Source organism: Bos mutus, chromosome 13 (assembly GCF_027580195.1).
Source record: "Bos mutus isolate GX-2022 chromosome 13, NWIPB_WYAK_1.1, whole genome shotgun sequence".
In the NCBI taxonomy this organism is placed as follows: domain Eukaryota; kingdom Metazoa; phylum Chordata; class Mammalia; order Artiodactyla; family Bovidae; genus Bos; species Bos mutus.
Genome location: NC_091629.1, coordinates 23554622 through 23572092, shown reverse-complemented (window position 1 = coordinate 23572092; position 17471 = coordinate 23554622). Strand labels below are relative to the sequence as shown.

Genomic DNA, 17471 nt, shown 5'->3' with positions numbered 1-17471 from the left:
GACGGTCTCAAAAATCTTAGTTTGATCCCTCCAAGCTGCTGCTGCTAAGTCGCTTCAGCCATGTCCAGCTCTGTGCGACCCCATAGACGGCAGCCCACCAGGCTCCCCATCTCTGGGATTCTCCAGGCAAGAACACTGGAGTGGGTTGCCATCTCCTTCTCCAATGCATAAAAGTGAAAGTGAAGTCACTCAGTCGTGTCCGACTCTTAGCGATCCCATGGACTGCGGCGCACCAGGCTCTTCCGTCCATGGGATTTTCCAGGCAAGAGTACTGGAGTGGGGTGCCATTGCCTTCTCCCCCTCTAAGCTAATGCCACCCAAAAGAACTTTGTGCAGTGACAGACTGTGGTCTATCAGCTCTGCGCAGCGTAGCAGCCACCAGCTGCACGTAGCCACTAAGCACTTGAAATGTGGCTACTGTGACTAAGGAAATTAAACATATTTAATTTTAATTAATTTGCATTTAAATATCCACAGGCAAGTAGTGTCTACTATATTAGCACACTCCAGGTTATCAGCAAGCTTAGCTCTGCACTTGAGCAATAAGCAGAATCGTTATTACAGTCAGAGTCTTGCTGATTTGTTTCTAATAAATAAGGCAACTGAGGTGCAAGGAAGTAAATCCAACCCCCTTGCCAGTAAAGTGACATAATATGCCTGCTCCTGTGTAATATCTGCATCCTGTAAAACAAAGGCCAGAACAACACTTGTGGTTTGGGACCAATAACCTCCTTCCAGCAAGAGGAGAGAAAACAGGGCAGAAAATAACGCTGGAAGAAACACTCCTTAAAATTTCCCAGATGAATTGAAAGACATGCATTTATAGATTCCAGAAGTTCAGGAAACCAAAGCAATCATCAGAATGAGGCTTAGATATTTAAAACAAGATGCTGGAATTGTCAGATAAGGAAAAGTAACTACAATTAATATGTTAAGGGCTCTACTGGGAAGAGTAGACAACGCTCGAGAAAAGACAGGTAATGTATGCAGAGAGACAGAAGCTCCAGAAAGGATCAAAAGAAAAGGAAGAGAGCTTCCTGTGGGCTCATCAGCCCCAGGAGAAGTCAGTGGGCTTGCAGAAGGTCAACACAGACTTCCAAACTGAACTTCCAAGAGAGAGAGAAAGGAGTGGGGGGAAAGAAACACACTGTCCAAGAACCTTGGGGAAACTGCACAAGGGATAACATACACAAAACCAAATTCCAGGAGGAGAAGGTGGAAAGAGCAGAGAAGTAATGATGGCCAAGAACAGCCCAGACACCAAATCACAGACCCAGGAAGCTCAGAGCATACCCATCAAGAACCGCACTGGGGCAGATCATAAGCAAACTGCAAAAAACAAAGAGAAAATCTTGAAAGAAGCTGTGTGCAGAGTGGGAGGAGAGGCACACGTTACCTGCAGCAGAACAAGGCTGTGAGTTACACAGGACTTCTCAGGAGAGACTACGCTAGCAAGGAAAGAGTGGAATGAGATATCTAAAATGTTCAAGCGAGAAAACCACCACCAATCTAGAATTCTATACCAACAAAACTATCCTTCAAAAGTGAAAGGGAAATGAAGGCTTGGTTTGATCCACAAGAAACGCTCAAGGAAGTTCTCAGGCAAGAGGAACACGACACAGGTCAGAAACTTGAATTCACATAATGAAAGGAAGTGTATCCCCTGACCAGGGATGGAGCCCATGCCCCCTGCAGTGGAAGCACAGAGCCCTACCCAGTGGGCTACCAGAGAAGTCCCCAGATCAGTTCTTTTTCTTATTCTTGGTTCATCTAAAAAAAAAAAAAAAAAAAAAAAAAAGTCTTTATAAGGTAATAATAGGTAACAATGCACTGGGCTGTGGGACACACGGAAGGTGACATGAGTGACACAGCATCACCAGGTCTGGGACCCGCTTCCATGAGGCACCTGCACAAATAAGGTGGCCACGCTGTTTGAGGATGGGCTCAGATTAGTGAAAAATGTAGACTGCAAACTCTAGGAAACCACTGGAAAAAGGTTGTTTAAAGTTAAAAAAAATAATAAAATAAAAACACTATCGCAGGCACAGAGTGTCTTATACCATGAAACACCAGCACAGGGATGGAAAAAGTGACAAGAATACTGACACAGGGAAGCAAAGTAAAGTTCAGGAATGAGAGATCCCACCTTCACCAGGGAAACAGCAGCAAAAAGTGACGAGATAGCCTTCTACAGAGCACACACACACACACACACACACACACAACTGCTCTAGCACCTTAGAAAGAAACGTGCTCTGCCAGGACTCGTCTCACTATGCAGACAAAGGTTAAGTTGGAAAAGCACACGGATGGCAGCATCCAAAACACTTTCCTTGTTTGGTTTCGAGGGCTGAAACCTCAGGACAGAAATGCGGGTATTGGTCGGGAGTGCCTCTCTCACACCCTCCCAGTGGCAGCTTGGTCGATGCTCAAACAAGGGAACACTGCAGCCTGTGGTCCCAAGTGGAAACCACACTCTATTTCATAGGCAGCAGCCCTGATGCCTTTAGCCATGGGCCAGAAAGAGGGTAACTGAGCTGCGGCCTCACAGGAAACCTTGGATCCTCCTAGCACAGTGAGGAGCCTGAGGAATGGGATGGAGGACAAAAGAGGAGCTGATTTTAGCAGTTTCATGTCCATTTGGTAAGATAAGGAATGTCTGCTGTATAACAGAGAGATGGTGACACCCTGGGAATGTCCTCTGAACCAAGGGGGTTTGGGCTCATTTTCAAAGAAACACTTGCCCAAGATCCTGCAGCCTCTCACTCCATCTTCTCTTGCTTTTTTTTTCTCTCTCAAGCCTCAGAAATTCAGAGCTGCTCCCCTTCAGGCCTGTGATGCTCCTGAGGGCACTTGTTTTTAAAGAAAAGTAAATGAAACCCATATCAAATGAAAACCACAGCTCCCCTCATTGTGGGGAGGTGGGGGGACTGTTTTCCTGTAGAGCAAGGTAGATGGCAAGGTCACCTTCTATCTGTCACCACCTGTCTGCTCTTACAGACTTCTGGACACTGGGTGGTAGCTCTGGGAGGAGCGGCTGGGAGGACACATTTCGGCAGAAGGGCAGCACAGGTCCACAGGCCTCAAACCCCTAATAGACCTGTGGAGACCCCTGTAGGGTCTACAAATCTGGAAGCGTCCCCTGGTCTTCGCCTGGTGTGGGTGTCTCAGAGGACCCCTCCTCAATTTACACCTGCACCAGCCACAGAGTCTCTGCCGCCATCTCGGTGTGAATAACTACAGCTGGACCCCCCATCTTAAACAGTCAGGAAAGGAGGTTTCACTTCAGGCCCCTGGTCCAAAACCCAGCGGCTGCAGTTATATTCATATAAATGTGGCTTTGACATCTTCATGGACCCATCTACACTGCCTCAAGAGCCTCCAGCCCATAAGCAGCAGCGGCTGGATCCTCAAGGCTCAGTGAGTCTGTCTCCTACGGTGCCAGCACCTGGGCCCCACACGTGGTCCTGAGGGACCCTGGCCAACTTGGCCACACCTCGGTCTCTAGCACCACAGATCCCTCAAGGCTCACCCAGACACCTGACGGAAGTCACAGCTGAAACCTGCGAGGCCTGTCAGTGCTCGTCAAGGGCTGAGGCCGTGAGACACCTCGCTGCCTGGACGCAGCTGACCACTCAGCCTCTGGGGCTCACCTCCCCTCCACTGAGACCCGCGGTCGGCCCAGGGGACCCAATGCAGCTCCTTTGCACCTTCCCAGGGCAGGCGAGACGGCCCCTCAGCGGCTCTGCCACGTCTTGGTGGCCACGTCTTGCCGAGGGGACCTGGAGGCACCCTGCACAGCAGTCTCACCCACACGGGGTCCCCATCCACCCCGTCCGCTGGGCGTGGTGACCTGCCTGCCTTTTCCACCATCACTGAACTCCACTCACTTAGTTCACAGAAGAAAAACTAAGGAAGCAGAAACGACATAACTCACTCACTGTCACACAGAAACTGGTAGGATGCAGGTAAGAACCTGATGAAGTTCTGAGTCACGGCTGGACTCACTTAATTAGCATAATCAGAAAACTAACTTCAAGAGCCGCCCTGCACACTGCCTTTATGTGGCCCGTCACCCCCGGATTTAGGATTTCTGGACGGACTGTAAGTCAGAGGTGGTAACGGTATTTCTGACGACAGAACTGACTATATCAATGATGATCAAGTCCTCAGCAGGTCTTGGAAGAGGTGGGAATGGAACTTTTACACATATATGCCACATAAAAGGTTAAATGTGTGTTCATGAATACCAAACATGACTTATACACCAAATTTCAGGTTCAGAAGACTCCCTTCTGAGGACAGTGAAAAAGGTGGCTTAAAACACAGCATTCAAAAAACAAAGATCATAGCTCTTTCCCCCCTGGAGCCGTGCTGGTTCTGCAGCTCTGTGGCAAGCCGCGGAGTCTGGGTTCTGATCCGCAGGATGGGGTTTGTTAAAGTTGTCAAGAACAAGGCCTACTTCAAGAGATACCAAGTGAAATTCAGAAGAAGGCAAGAGGGCAAAACTGACTACTATGCTCGGAAACGATTGGTAATCCAAGATAAAAATAAGTACCACACACCTAAATACAGAATGATTGTTCGTGTAACGAACAGAGATATCATTTGTCAGATTGCTTATGCCCATATAGAAGGAGATATGATAGTTGGTGCAGCTTATGCTCACGAACTCCCAAAATATGGTGTGAAGGTTGGCCTGACAAATTATGCTGCGGCATATTGTACTGGCCTGCTGCTGGCCCGCAGGCTTCTTAATAGGTTTGGTATGGACAAAATTTATGAAGGGCAAGTCGAGGTGACTGGAGATGAATACAATGTGGAAAGCATCGATGGTCAACCTGGTGCCTTCACCTGTTACCTGGATGCAGGACTTGCCAGAACTACTACCGGGAATAAAGTTTTTGGGGCCCTAAAGGGAGCTGTCGATGGAGGCTTGTCTATCCCTCACAGTACCAAACGGTTCCCTGGTTATGATTCAGAAAGCAAAGAATTCAGTGCTGAGGTACACCGAAAGCACATCATGGGGCAAAACGTTGCAGATTACATGCGCTACCTGATTGAGGAAGATGAAGATGCTTACAAGAAACAATTCTCTCAGTACATAAAGAACAACGTAACTCCAGACATGATGGAGGAGATGTATAAGAAAGCTCATGCTGCAATACGAGAGAATCCAGTGTATGAGAAGAAGCCTAAGAAAGAAGTTAAAAAGAAGAGGTGGAACCGTCCCAAAATGTCACTTGCCCAGAAGAAAGATCAGGTAGCTCAGAAGAAGGCAAGCTTCCTTAGAGCTCAGGAACGAGCTGCTGAGAGTTAAACCAAACTACAATTTTCTATCAAGATTTTTCAGATAAGAATAATAAACTTATTGAACAAGCAAAAAAAAAAAAACAAAGATCATAGCATCCGGTCCCATCACTTCGTGGCAAATAGAAGGGAAAAAGTGGAAGCAGTGTCTAGATTTTATTTTCTTGGGCTTCAAAATCACTGCAGATGGTGACTGCAGCCATGAAATTAAAAAACACTTGCTCCTTGCTATGTGTTTTTTAAAGAAGAAAAGCTATGACAAACCTAGACAGCATATTAAAAAGCAGAGACATTACTTCGCCAACAAAGGTCTATACAGTCAAAGCTATGGTTTTTCCAGTGGTCATGTACGGATACGAGAGTACCATAAAAAAGACTGAGTGCTGAAGAAATGGTGCTTTTGAACTGTGGTGTTGGAGAAAACTCTTCAGAGTCCCTTGGACTGCAAGAGATCAAACCAATCAATCCTAAAGAAAATCAACTCTGAATATTCATTGGAAGGACTGATGCCGAAGCTGAAGCTCCAATACTTTGGCCACCTGATGTGAAGAACTGACTCACTGGAGAAGACCCTGATGCTGGGAAACAGTGAAGGCAGGAGGAGAAAGGGACGACAGAGGATGAGATGGTTGAATGGCATCACCGACTCAATGGACATGAGTTTGAGCAAGCTCCAGGAGATAATGAAGGACAGGGAAGCCTGGCATGCTGCAGTCCATAGGGGTCGCAAAGAGCTAGACACGACTGGGTGACTGAACAACAACAAAACTCATACCAACTGCTTCAGTTCATGAATAAAAATCAGTGGCTTTAGGTCAGAGCATCAAGATCCAGAACAAGGTGGGGTTTGTGATGATGACAAAGGAGGCCGAGCATGAAGGGACTCCCTTCCAACTTTGGCTTCATGTTCACATGAGTGTGTGACACACGTTGAGCCCAGATCAGTGGACATGGCTGTCACCTCCCCATAGTGACACTCTGACAAAACACGGAGCCTGGGCCAAGTCAACAGGACCTACAGGACTGACCATCCCACATGGCCCCCTCACAACATGGCTTAGCAACCCCACCTCTTCCGAGATCTGCGTCCTGCCTGTCTGCAAGCTGGCTCCACCGCGCCTGGCCACACCTGCGGGCTCAGCTCACTGTCTCCGTGCTGGCAGCGAGCATCCTAACAGACATCCCACAGGAAGACCCCAGGCACCCCACTCCAGAGGCAGAAGCCACGTCCCAGGTGTTCTCTCACTATGTGGCATCTCCAGGGTTAGGGTTAGGGTTCCCAGGGTTAGGGTTAGGGTTCCCTAACCCTAACCCTAACCCACAGGCGGACTTGATCTGAACCACAGTTCACAGGCCAAAGGCTCTGAACTGCACACCAGCTCTTGATCCCGTGCATTCTGCAGCTGCCTCCCCACTGGCCTGTGCCCTCCAGCCCGCTCCCTAGGGCTGTTGGCTCACCTTTCTAAACTGGAACCTGTGTCCCTTGTGCATCTGACAGCTCTCAGAGCCCCCCCGGGACCCCAGGACAGAACCCAGGTGGCTCAGACCCGCCCACCAGACTCACCACGGCCTGGACTGTTCTGGGCCCCTGCCTCAGACAAGCATCCGGATAGCAGTCGATGTGCCCACTCTCCAGCCTCTGCCTGTGCCCACCTGTCCAGGTCATCCCAACACGCACACCTGCTCTCCTCTCAGCTGGGCAGCTCCATGCCCTTGCCCCCTTCGCCCCGTTTCCACTGGCCCCTCAAGGTCCTGCCCCTCAATCCCTCATTCCCTGGAGTCTCGCCCGCATCCCTCCACACCCCCACGCCAGTGTGCCGGCTGACATGTGGCTGGACGGTTCCCATGCTTCTCCCTGCACCAGTGAATGCTGGCAAGTGATGTGTTCACAGGGAATTAAGCTAAGCCAAGGGCCATCAGGCAGCAGAGACATCGACCCCATGACCTTTAGGCAGGGAGTTGGACCCAAAACTACAGGGAACCCCCTGGAACATGAGTGGGCAGCGCCAGGAGGGTGCAGTGAAGGACAACAGGTGAGAGGCTGCACAGAGTGCCAGCTGCAAGTCCCCCCAACACACAGCTCCCAAGAGGAAAGTGTGGAAGTGGGAGCTCAAGTCTGGAACACTCTAGTAGCATTAAGAACCGCAGCGGTCAGCTGATGCAGGTGCATCTCAGCTCTTCTTTCCATCCTGGAGGGCAGCAGGATTTAAGGCGACCACAAGCGAACGTCCATAAAGTAAACTGCCCCAAGCCGTCCCATCCTCCATCCTTGACCAGTGCCCCCACATAAGAAGACCACGTAGCTCGAGGAGGCCACCCTACCTGCATCCAGCCCACCTACGGCTCCCGCTCTGAGGACACGTCCCCCTCGGCCCCACTGCTGGCACTGCGGTCTTCCTTGCGGGGAGCACTTCTCTCCTTGCTTGACTCAGAAGGCCCTTTGGCTCTGGTTTTTTCTTTCCTCTGCTGCTGCTTTTCAAGCTTTGACAGCTGGTTGTTAAAAAAAGAAAGAAAGAATTATTTTACAAATGTAAACTCATGCCTGTATGTCCAAAACACCAATGACCTCACAGGCAGCAACCACGGACAACGATTTCTGTCTGATAATGTGGGGTATCGCATTGGCTCTGACACACCAGATACCATACCCACTGTCTATCCATCTGACACCAGATGCATCAGACGTGTGATCTCCGTCAGACCCTCCCCATAGCTCAGCCTGTCCCGGGGTCTGTGGGAAGGGTCCACTCATAGGCTGCTCTGACAGGCTGAGCAGGAAAGGCTTTTAGTCTAGTTTATAGTTTAGCTATTTTTTTCTTTCATGGCTCTATAGCTTTTTCTCATGGGCAGGTTGTCTTCCTGTTCACTGTTTCCTAAAGAGTGATAAGCTCTTTAGATAAGCTCACTCTCCTATTTACTGAAGGTTAAGAGAAGCTGTGACACAAAGCATGTGGACATCCCCTTAGCTCTCGGTTTGTCCTGAGACTCATCCATGGTCCAGGCCCTGGTGTTCGCAGCGGGCTGCATGGCGGCTACCTGGAGATGCTGCCATGGGGCCCTCACACATGTCCCCCAGGCCACCTGAGGCCACCCGAGGCCACTTCTGCCCTTCTGGGTGCCTCCCCAGCTTGTTCAGAGACCACAACCAGACAGCGGGAAGACAGATCTGCTGGAACTCTTGAGCAATGCCCAGCACTCCAGAAAGGCATGCTGAGAAACTCATCTGAGGAGATGGACCAAGCTGTGGCCAGAGGACTTTCTTGGACGAGAAGAGCCATCTGTGACAAAGCCTGACAGATGGCAACACCCAGGTTCATGGGCTCCCCAGGCCAAGTCTGCAAACATTTTGCTGTTCACATGGAAAAGGGGGAACCTGAAGGGCTGGCTGCTCCCCACTGGTCTCTGCCCCAAGCCCAGAGACATGAAGAAAAGTCACTGTAAGCAACCTGCCAGATGCTTGCTTTACTATTCTTAGACTCTGAGCTAAACCTTTAGACAGATCAACAATCAGAAACTTTCAATTTGGTCCAGAAAACCAAATTTATTACTGGTTGACTTAATATTCTCTCTCCCCCTACTCCCACTCCAGGTGCCTGAACAACTGCAGTAAATAGCCAGGTTGGTTGAGCAGGGAATTCAATTTTGTGAACAAAGCCTTCTCTTCCCCTTTGACCTGGTGACTCTCTTCCCAGAAAGCTCCCTGGGATAAACTCCCTCTCGTGTGTGCAGGAAAGGCTCCCTGGCATGTGCACTGTGGTATTAATGTATCAGCAAGAACCTAGAAACAACCCAGGTGTCCACCGATAGGAAGACAGGTAATTAGAATGTGGCACAGTCATACAGAGTGATCCTCTAGAGCAGATGGACATGGATCAACATAGATAAGTCTTTAAACCCAGTTTATAGTCAATACAAACCAATGTCAGTTTCAGAAGCCTTAATGGCAGGATTTCAGCAGATATAAGAGGGGCTTGGAGAGTACAAACCAAAGTCAGTTCACTAGTTAACTTTGGGGAGAAAGAGTAGAGCGTGGTATCACAGTAGAATGAATATATACGGGCTCTGACTGTAACCACCGGGTTAACTTCTATAAAAACAAGACGAGCTCTAGAACAGGGCTGCTGACCACTGCCAGACGTGAAATGCTTGCTACTGGCACTCAGGCCAGCAATGATAAGATTCATGCCAGGACATAAATGAACACATGGCTTCCTTCGTCTGCAAAGTCTGACTGTGAAGAAATACCACCGCTGAACTGTATGCTTGGAAGCCACGCTGAGCTCCTCCAGCCCGAGCTCTATGACCTGCTGTGGCCTGGTAACAAACAGCTCAAGGACAGATGCTGTGAGCAGGATGGTTTTAGGCAAAGAAGAAACAAGCGAGTATTTTTTTTATTATTATTAAGATATAATTGGCAGACAACATGATATTAGTTTTAGGTGTAATGGCAAAACAAGAAGGTTAGCATTTTACACATCTGAGTAAAGGCTACAAAGAGCTCCTTGCCCTCTGTCCCTCTGCACTGTTATGTTTCCATAAATGATTATTATTTTCTCTGTGCTTTTCTATCACAGACGCGGGAGGAACATCCTTCATCAAGATGCCAGCTGGGCTTCCCCAGAGGCTCAATGGGTAAAGAATCTGCCTGCCAATGATGGAGACATGGGTTTGATCCCTGGGTCAGGAAGATCCCCTGGAGAAGGATAAGGGAACCCATTCCAGTATTCTTGCCTGGAAAATTCCATGGACAGTAGGAGCCTGGTGGGCTACAGTCCAGAGGGTCAGAAAGTCACACACAACTGACTGACTAGGCGTGTGCACACATGCATACACACACAAGATGCCAGCCTCCCTGCCTTGTTTCCCTTCTGGCACTCTTTCCTCTATGAAATGATTAGGACAGGAAATGGGGCCCATCTGTCTAGTTCTTTTTCTTGTAAAATGATCTTGGATGCACAACATGAATGTATATAACCATACTGAACTGTACACTTTTAAATGGGCAGGATGTTAAATTATATGTTGTGTGTATCTTACAACTAAAATAATTTTTACTGAGACATAATTGACATATAACATTTTATCAGTTTCGGGTGTACAATGTGATTCTGTATTTGTATATAGTACAAAATGATCATCACAGTAAGTCTACTTACCATCCACCACCAAGAAAATGTTTAACGACCTTAGAAAACATGATGTTGGCAACCCCTTCCTTTTTTATTTTTCATGTCCTTAGGTTATGGAATCCAAACATCTAGAAATCAACATTCAGCAGTGAACTGTGATAAGCTGCTGCCAGCAGTTTATATTCACATCAGTGTCTGTATGCACGTTGACACATGTGTGTTCTACATATACATGTCTGCAGGCAGATGGATACTTATACATACCTATATAACTGTGAATATGTTCCAAGCTAGCCTCTGAGAAAGCATGACTTTTATTCCCCAAAGAGGATCTCTTGGTTTTGGTTCCCCTCTTTAGAGGTAAATATAAAACAATGTGGCCATCTCCAGTGACACAAGCAGACCAAGGCTCTGTGATGCTGAGAGTCCATTATACACAAAGGCTTGTTTGTGATTCTGTTATCTGCCTCCCACTCTTTAACACTGTTGAGAAACCAGATCCTGGCTGGACGACAGGGAACAATTCCCAGTAGAAGCAGGCTTCCTAAGGGTCCTCAGGTCCCCACATCGCCCATCCAATTCTGCACTGACCCAGGGGTGCCATCAATGCCGAGTAAAACTGCGGGAGCATCCACTTGACCTTCCACCCCAGCCCTGTGCCCGCCGCCCTGGACCAAGCTTGTGGATCACGTGTGACAATTACTGAAGCAACAGGCACAGCCCGACTTTCTGTAAAGGATGTGATGCTGACTCTTTCATTATTTATCTTAAAACAACCCCGACCACACATGGCTCCATGCCTCAGAGTAAAAGTTTCTCTGCGAGAACATTCTGAACTAACCTAATAAATTTAAGCCTTTTCTCGGAAAAAGTTGGAATCCAATGCAGCCAGAATGTGGAATTTACATCTCAAGGCAAGAAAGGAGTTTTTTTTTTTTTTTGAGGAAACAAATGAGAAAGAAAAAGAAGAAGAAAAGGGTGTGCATACAGACTCCTGTAGCACGCCGTGGCTTTCAAGTTAACGAGGACACAAACGGCAAGGAAAATATAAACCACGACAGGCCTGTGGTGACACACCTACACCAGCGCGATGGAGGACTTTTGCTTTTTGTTTCTGTGTTTTTTCATTTTTAAAGATTTTTTATTTTATTTTTGGCTGCACTGGATCTTCGTTTCTGGTGTGGGCTCTCTGGTTGAGGTGAGGGGGCGGCTCTTGGCTGTGTACAGTGGCTTCTCTTCTGCAGAGCACAGGCCCCAGGCACGCACGCTTCAGTAGTCGCAGCTCATGGGCTCAGTAGTTGCGGTGCACTGGCTTAGCTGCCCCATGGCATGTGGGATCTTCTCAGACCAGGGATGAAACCTGTGTCCCTTGCATTGGCAGGTGGATTCTTAACCACTGGACCATCAGGGAATTTTTTTTTAATCATCTGAGAGGGTCCATATTGCAAAGCAGTTTGCAAACCATACAGGCTCTAGTGTCTCAAAGTGAAACCCAAACCTTCCAAAGGCAGTTCCAGGCCAAGACAACCCCAGGGGCCAGGTAACCATCCCGAGGTCAGCCCATTCCTCTCGCGCCGCATCTCTGAAGGTGGCGGGGGGTAGGTCGGGGGTGGTTGTAGCAAAGAATAGAGGACTGGACTATTTAGACCCAAACCTCCCTGACTCATGCTTAAATCCACTGAGAAAACAAAGAGCTTTCTTTTTAATCAAGATGATCATGCTCTAAGTGCCTAACATACAAATAAGCTGGTTGAACACAAAGGTCACAGTTCTCCATCATAGGGCCCGAAAACATGATCATGATCTGTGGCTCCAGGCAAGAGCATGAGTGAAGTGACCACACATGAGACATCAGGGCAGGGTGGAGACTGCGGCCACACCACAGAGGACAAGCTCCCTAAGCTCTACCAGGGCAGTCACATCCTGTTTTCAAGCATGCAACTGGGCAAAGGTAAAGTCACTGGGGTAGATACAGCCCCCTGGTGGGCTCCTGGCTTTGTACCTCTGCCCAACTGATCCGGACTGCTCTGAACAGCCCACCAACAGGTGTGTCCTTACCAGCATCCCCCGGAGAAACCACACTGGTGGCCTGAGCTACAGTCACCATCCAGTCCCTCCTCTTCCCTCTACTCAGAAGTGGCCCTGAGCCTGCTCTCACACGGACCTGAGGCACAGTCACGAGGACCGGACCTAAGGGAGCTCCAGGGGCTTCAGAGGACCATTTTGCTCCCAAATAAACACAAGTGCATGAGACTTCTCAGAACGGAGGCAGTTCTCAGAATGAGGAGGGGGTGTCTGGGGGACACAGAAGCCCTGAGGAGGGGCAGGGGCAGGGCCAAGCCAGAGGAATCAGCTGTCCTCTTGGAGGGGGGCACGGATCACTAAGTTCCTCACTGTTTCAGCTACATGTGGGCACGTCTGGAGCACGACCAGCTGACAGCAAAGCATCTCATCACACACCCATCGAAGTAAAGGAGAAATGGACCTTCAGGGGGTGAGACTTGCTCAGGGGTCGTCCACAGGATGCAAGAGGCAGACACGGGACAACACCCCAGGCCTCTAGACACCAAGCTCTACATTCTCTCCAGGGAGTCATGTGGCCTTAATCTATAAGCTTCAGTTCAGAAATTTATGAGCACTGGCTACAAGTCATGTCCTGTCCAAGGTGCCAGGAACATAGGGGAGAATCAGACATAGCCCTGGCTTTCTGGGCCGAATGTCCACCACACAAATAACTAGCAATCCCCACTCCAGCCTGGTCTTATTCTCAGCCCTGGGTGTGCATGAAAGGAACTATTACCACCCCGTTTTGAAGTGGAGAAGCTTACAGCACTGGCGACCCCAGCATCCTGCCCAAAGCTCATGGCAGGCCAAGCGGCTACCCTCCTTTGCACTCAGCCTTGCAGATGGAGACACACAGGGACCTTGGGGCCATTTCCTTTCAACAAATGAAAACAAAACCAGCCCTGACCCAGATCCTGCTCCTTAGTGGTTTACCAAAAAGCCACTGCAGGACCTCAGTGTGACTGGATGTTTCTACCTGTGGCTGAAGAATCAGAAGGACCAAACCTAAGGTGAGTGAACTGGATACTCGGCTAAGAGGAAGCAGGATGGGGAAGCCTCCAGAGCAATGAGGACCTGGAAGAGCACTTCGAGGTCACTGGTACTGACCTCAGGAGAGGCCTGCAGGCCCATCAGCGGCAGTAGGAGAGGTGGGCCAGGGTGAGGGAGGCAAGTGTGGCTCCAGCCTGTCCACAGATAAACGGGGTGGCCACGAGCAAGGGGCAGCCGCAGAGGCAATCAGCACCAGGGAACACGGGGTGGCCAGTGTGTGGTGGGCTGGTGGGGTACAGGCCCTCAAGTTCAGGGAAGCCTGAATGGAAGCAGAGCTGAGGGTGGGGCGGGAGTCCCTGGAGGGAGGGGAAGGTGTGCCCACTCCAGGCAGCACTGCCTCTGTATTCATCTTCACTACAGGACACTCACAGGGGAGGGTGCAGGCCCCCCCGGCATGAGGCGACTGAACCAGAAGGTCAAGGGCTGTGGAGGACAAGGCTGAGAAGCAAGAGGCCAAGGGAAGTCAGGGCTGAGCCAGGAGAAGCTGAGGAAGGGAGGGCAAGGCATGGCCAGGACTCAGAACATCCCCTGGCTGGGATCAGAGGTGGGACAAGGTGCTGCTGGGGTAACCATCACCCAAGACAGAGGTGGAGACCTCTGCCAGCTGACTGGGGGGCTGGGTCAGATGGAGACGGCTATGGTGGTGGGCGGTCCAGCACTCGCTGCTGAAACATCTTTAAAGGCGGGTCCCTTCAGCCTGTGGAACAATCCAGTGGACAGTGACATAAAACACAAAATGAAGGAGCAACTCCAGGGTGCTGCAGACACCAGCCAGTCCCAGACTTGCACCACGGTCCACACAGTCAGCATTCCAGCCACCTTGAGATTCTGCTCTTTCCGGAGAAGCTCAGCAGAGGGCATGGCTCTGCGGCTAGGGATACCCATCCAGGCTGAGAGGGTGTGAAGGGGGAGACACAGAGACGTGTGTCTGCTGTTGCCACCACACGCCTGCCCCTCTCAGGAACATCCAACCACCCAGCTGACAGGCGCGAGCAGCCGTGTCGGAGGGACCGAGAAAAGTGATTTCTTTACATTTCTGAACATAACAGGTACCCAGGAACCCCTGATGGAAGGGTCCCTCCTGGAGCAAAATGGTGCCTCAGACTTGCTTCTAACACAATTTTGCAAAAAGGTGTGAATAATTACAACTTCTAAGTGTTTCTGTATGTTCTCACAAATCCCACAAAAACCATTTCAGGTCTTCTTCACTTTTAGATGACAGCCGACTAAAAGGAGCATCTCCCTCCTCAAAGGGCCCACGAGTGTAACCTGAAATGTTAATTTCCTCCCTTAAAAGTCTGTCTTCACACCAGGGAAACAAATGGCCCCTTAGATGGTGACAACCAATTTGTCACCTTGAGCATTCTGAGAAGTCAAGAGCAGGTCATCTTATTCCCAGATTGATTTTGAGCACCACGGAGGGGTGGAGTCAATTGAGAGAGCAAGCTCAAGGCCACGGCCAGGCCGGGGAAAGCACCAGGCCTCCGGACTCCCAGCCGAGCTTCCTGTTGACCTGGCTCCTTAGGAGCCAAAGCTCACCTGGACAGGGGCTTCTGAGGTCAGCCCTAGCGCTGGGGCAGCCAAACCTGTGCCGTCCTTACGAGGGTGGTACCAGGTATAGTCTTGCCCTTGAGATATTTCAATGCTGGTTATTTCCTGTTAGACTGTTCTGTCCTGCACATGAGCAGAATCTAATCAGAGAGTGAAGGAAATAACAAAAGAAAAGCTCAAGCCCCATGAAGTCAGTTACTAGGATTTTTATAGACCGTGGTGTAGATGGAAAAGTTCTGTTCCAACCCACCCCTTGCAAAGATTCCACGAAAGTCTTATGGTGCAAGTCATCAAGATCAAATGTCTCCTCTGCAATTACGTTTTAAAACACCACGAGGTAACGATGGCTCTGCAGACACTGGCCCACACCTGCTGACATCAGGAGGCACGAGCGGGCAACCTCAGGAAGCTGCTGAGGAGGGGACACGGCTGGCATGTCCCCTCGTTAGTAAAGACAGGAGCTAAGAGACAAAATGCCCCACACCCAGCAGCCCATGAGTCCTTCTCAACAGCTCTAGAACCTTCCCTCCATAAGCTCGCCATCCTTCCTGGGTCCACCAACTCCTGCCGCCAGAATGCCCTGACGGTGCCGATTCATTGAAACCGGCCTGCTGACCACTCTCCCACCCTGCAGATCCACCAAATGCACTGACACCAGACAACTGTTTTGCTGGCTAATTAACACACCTGAGACAGTAAGGAAGATGCGCTGTGGAGCAGAGCAATGCTCCACCGACGGTGTTCCTCCTGGGGTCAGGTGCAATCTCACACACACACACACACACACACACACACACACACAGGAGGCAGCCATCCAGCCCCACCATGGAGGTGCAGGAAAGCCCAAGGGCCCCTGCACAGTGACCAGAGAAGCCTGCAGCCTCTCCACCATGGGCAGGGATCCATCAAGAAATGACACAGGCTGGTGCTGGAAACCTGGGAGAGGGCACCCACCTCAGTCTGAAGCCCCCGAGCCAGCCCACGGTACCCTCAGGGGCGGGGCACCTGCTGAGGTCCTGGAAACCTCTGGGCCCACGACCTGCGGCTTCTCCTGCTGCCTAACAGGCCGGAGGGCAGAGGACAGGAAGAGGACAGAAGAGAAGGTAAAAAAAAAAAAAAAAAGAGTAGGCCAAACCCGAGTAGCCTAGAGAAACTCCAGGAAGACAGAAGTGTCAGACTACGGTGGGATTTTAAACAATCTATAGAAACCGACTTCCTCGGACTAGTTCTAACTGATCGAGCCATCTTTAAAAACTGGAATTTGTGTCGGGCAATTTGTTTTATTGAACTGTAACTTGATATAATTTCCTATTATGCGATAATTCTGAAACCTCTTTTTTTAAAGTGTCCTTGTGTAATGGAAAATCTGACAACATTCAAAGAGGATGTTGCCATACACGCCAAGGCGTCTGCCATTATGTCAACTGTTGCGTTGTGTTATTTTTAAATCAACTGGCTGCTTAATAAAAACATAACAAAGCAAAGTACACACATGGTACCTAATTTTCATACATTATTAACTCTGCTTGAGGTTTTTGTGGGAATTAAAAAAAGCCGGGGGTGGGGGGCGTGCGGAGAAGTCAGGCAAGGAGGCATCCGTTCCCATCTGAAATTGTGCAAGCTAATTTTATTTTCTAATTTCCCCCTTGTTTACAAAAACCCTCTTAGGCATGCACAGTGGTAGGTGAGGGTGGGGTGCTTGCTGTCTCTGCCTTATTCCTACTCAGCTGCCTGTCCCCCCATCCACCCAGCCTTCCCTGCGGGCGATGCGACACATTGGGTGGTTTGTTTCGGGCCATCGTGGGATGGAGGTCAGCCCAGGCGTGGGCTTCTCCATCCTCGCAGCTGAGGCTGTTGGGGTCCCTGCAGGGTTAGGACAGCTGCCCACCAGCCCACGACTTCTGACCTCCTGCCAGAGCATCTGCACCTTCATCATGAAGACGCCCGCAGGCCCGGCCAGAGCACAGGTGGTCCCAAGGCGAGCACCTCTGGAGGTGACTTCGGTCCCTCAGGGGGTGCCCAGGGGTCACACGCTGGCTGCCCCTCCCCATCTGGTTTCCACCCTCCCTGTGCCCCCTGGGAAGACTATCCACGTTAACTACCTGAACCGAAGCCTCTCACTTTGGGGGCACCCCGACCAAAGTGCTTCAGATGCTCTGAGATGAGCCAGGGTCTCATGTGCGCACTCCCTGTGTCACTGGCCAGTGTGACCCCGCATTCTCCACCAGTTGGCACCTAGGATACTGGAGGGCCACGGGGGAGATGAGGGTCCCCCATTCAAGGGGCTGAGGGATGCAGTTTACAGTCCTGTGACATCTCATACAGGTGAATGCTCTGAAGACTGGTCGCCCACATACATGGCCAACA

At 50.1% G+C, this 17471-nt stretch overlaps 2 protein-coding genes across 4 annotated transcripts in view; one reads left to right on the top strand and one right to left on the bottom strand.

The window, feature by feature from the left end:
* Positions 1–17471, bottom strand: part of DTD1 (D-aminoacyl-tRNA deacylase 1) — a 135204-nt gene that overhangs the window by 59951 nt on the left and 57782 nt on the right. For all 3 annotated transcript variants that reach the window (XM_070381139.1, XM_070381140.1, XM_070381138.1), the window contains exon 5: positions 7633–7800. In XM_070381139.1, the coding sequence (XP_070237240.1) occupies positions 7648–7800 (153 nt within the window). In that variant the 3' untranslated portion in view covers positions 7633–7647. The remainder of the gene's footprint in view (positions 1–7632; positions 7801–17471) is intronic.
* On the top strand, positions 4356–5398 carry LOC102280541 (large ribosomal subunit protein uL18). The gene has a single exon (XM_005889031.3). The coding sequence runs from the start codon at positions 4427–4429 to the stop codon at positions 5318–5320; it is 894 nt and encodes a 297-aa protein (XP_005889093.2). The 5' UTR covers positions 4356–4426; the 3' UTR covers positions 5321–5398.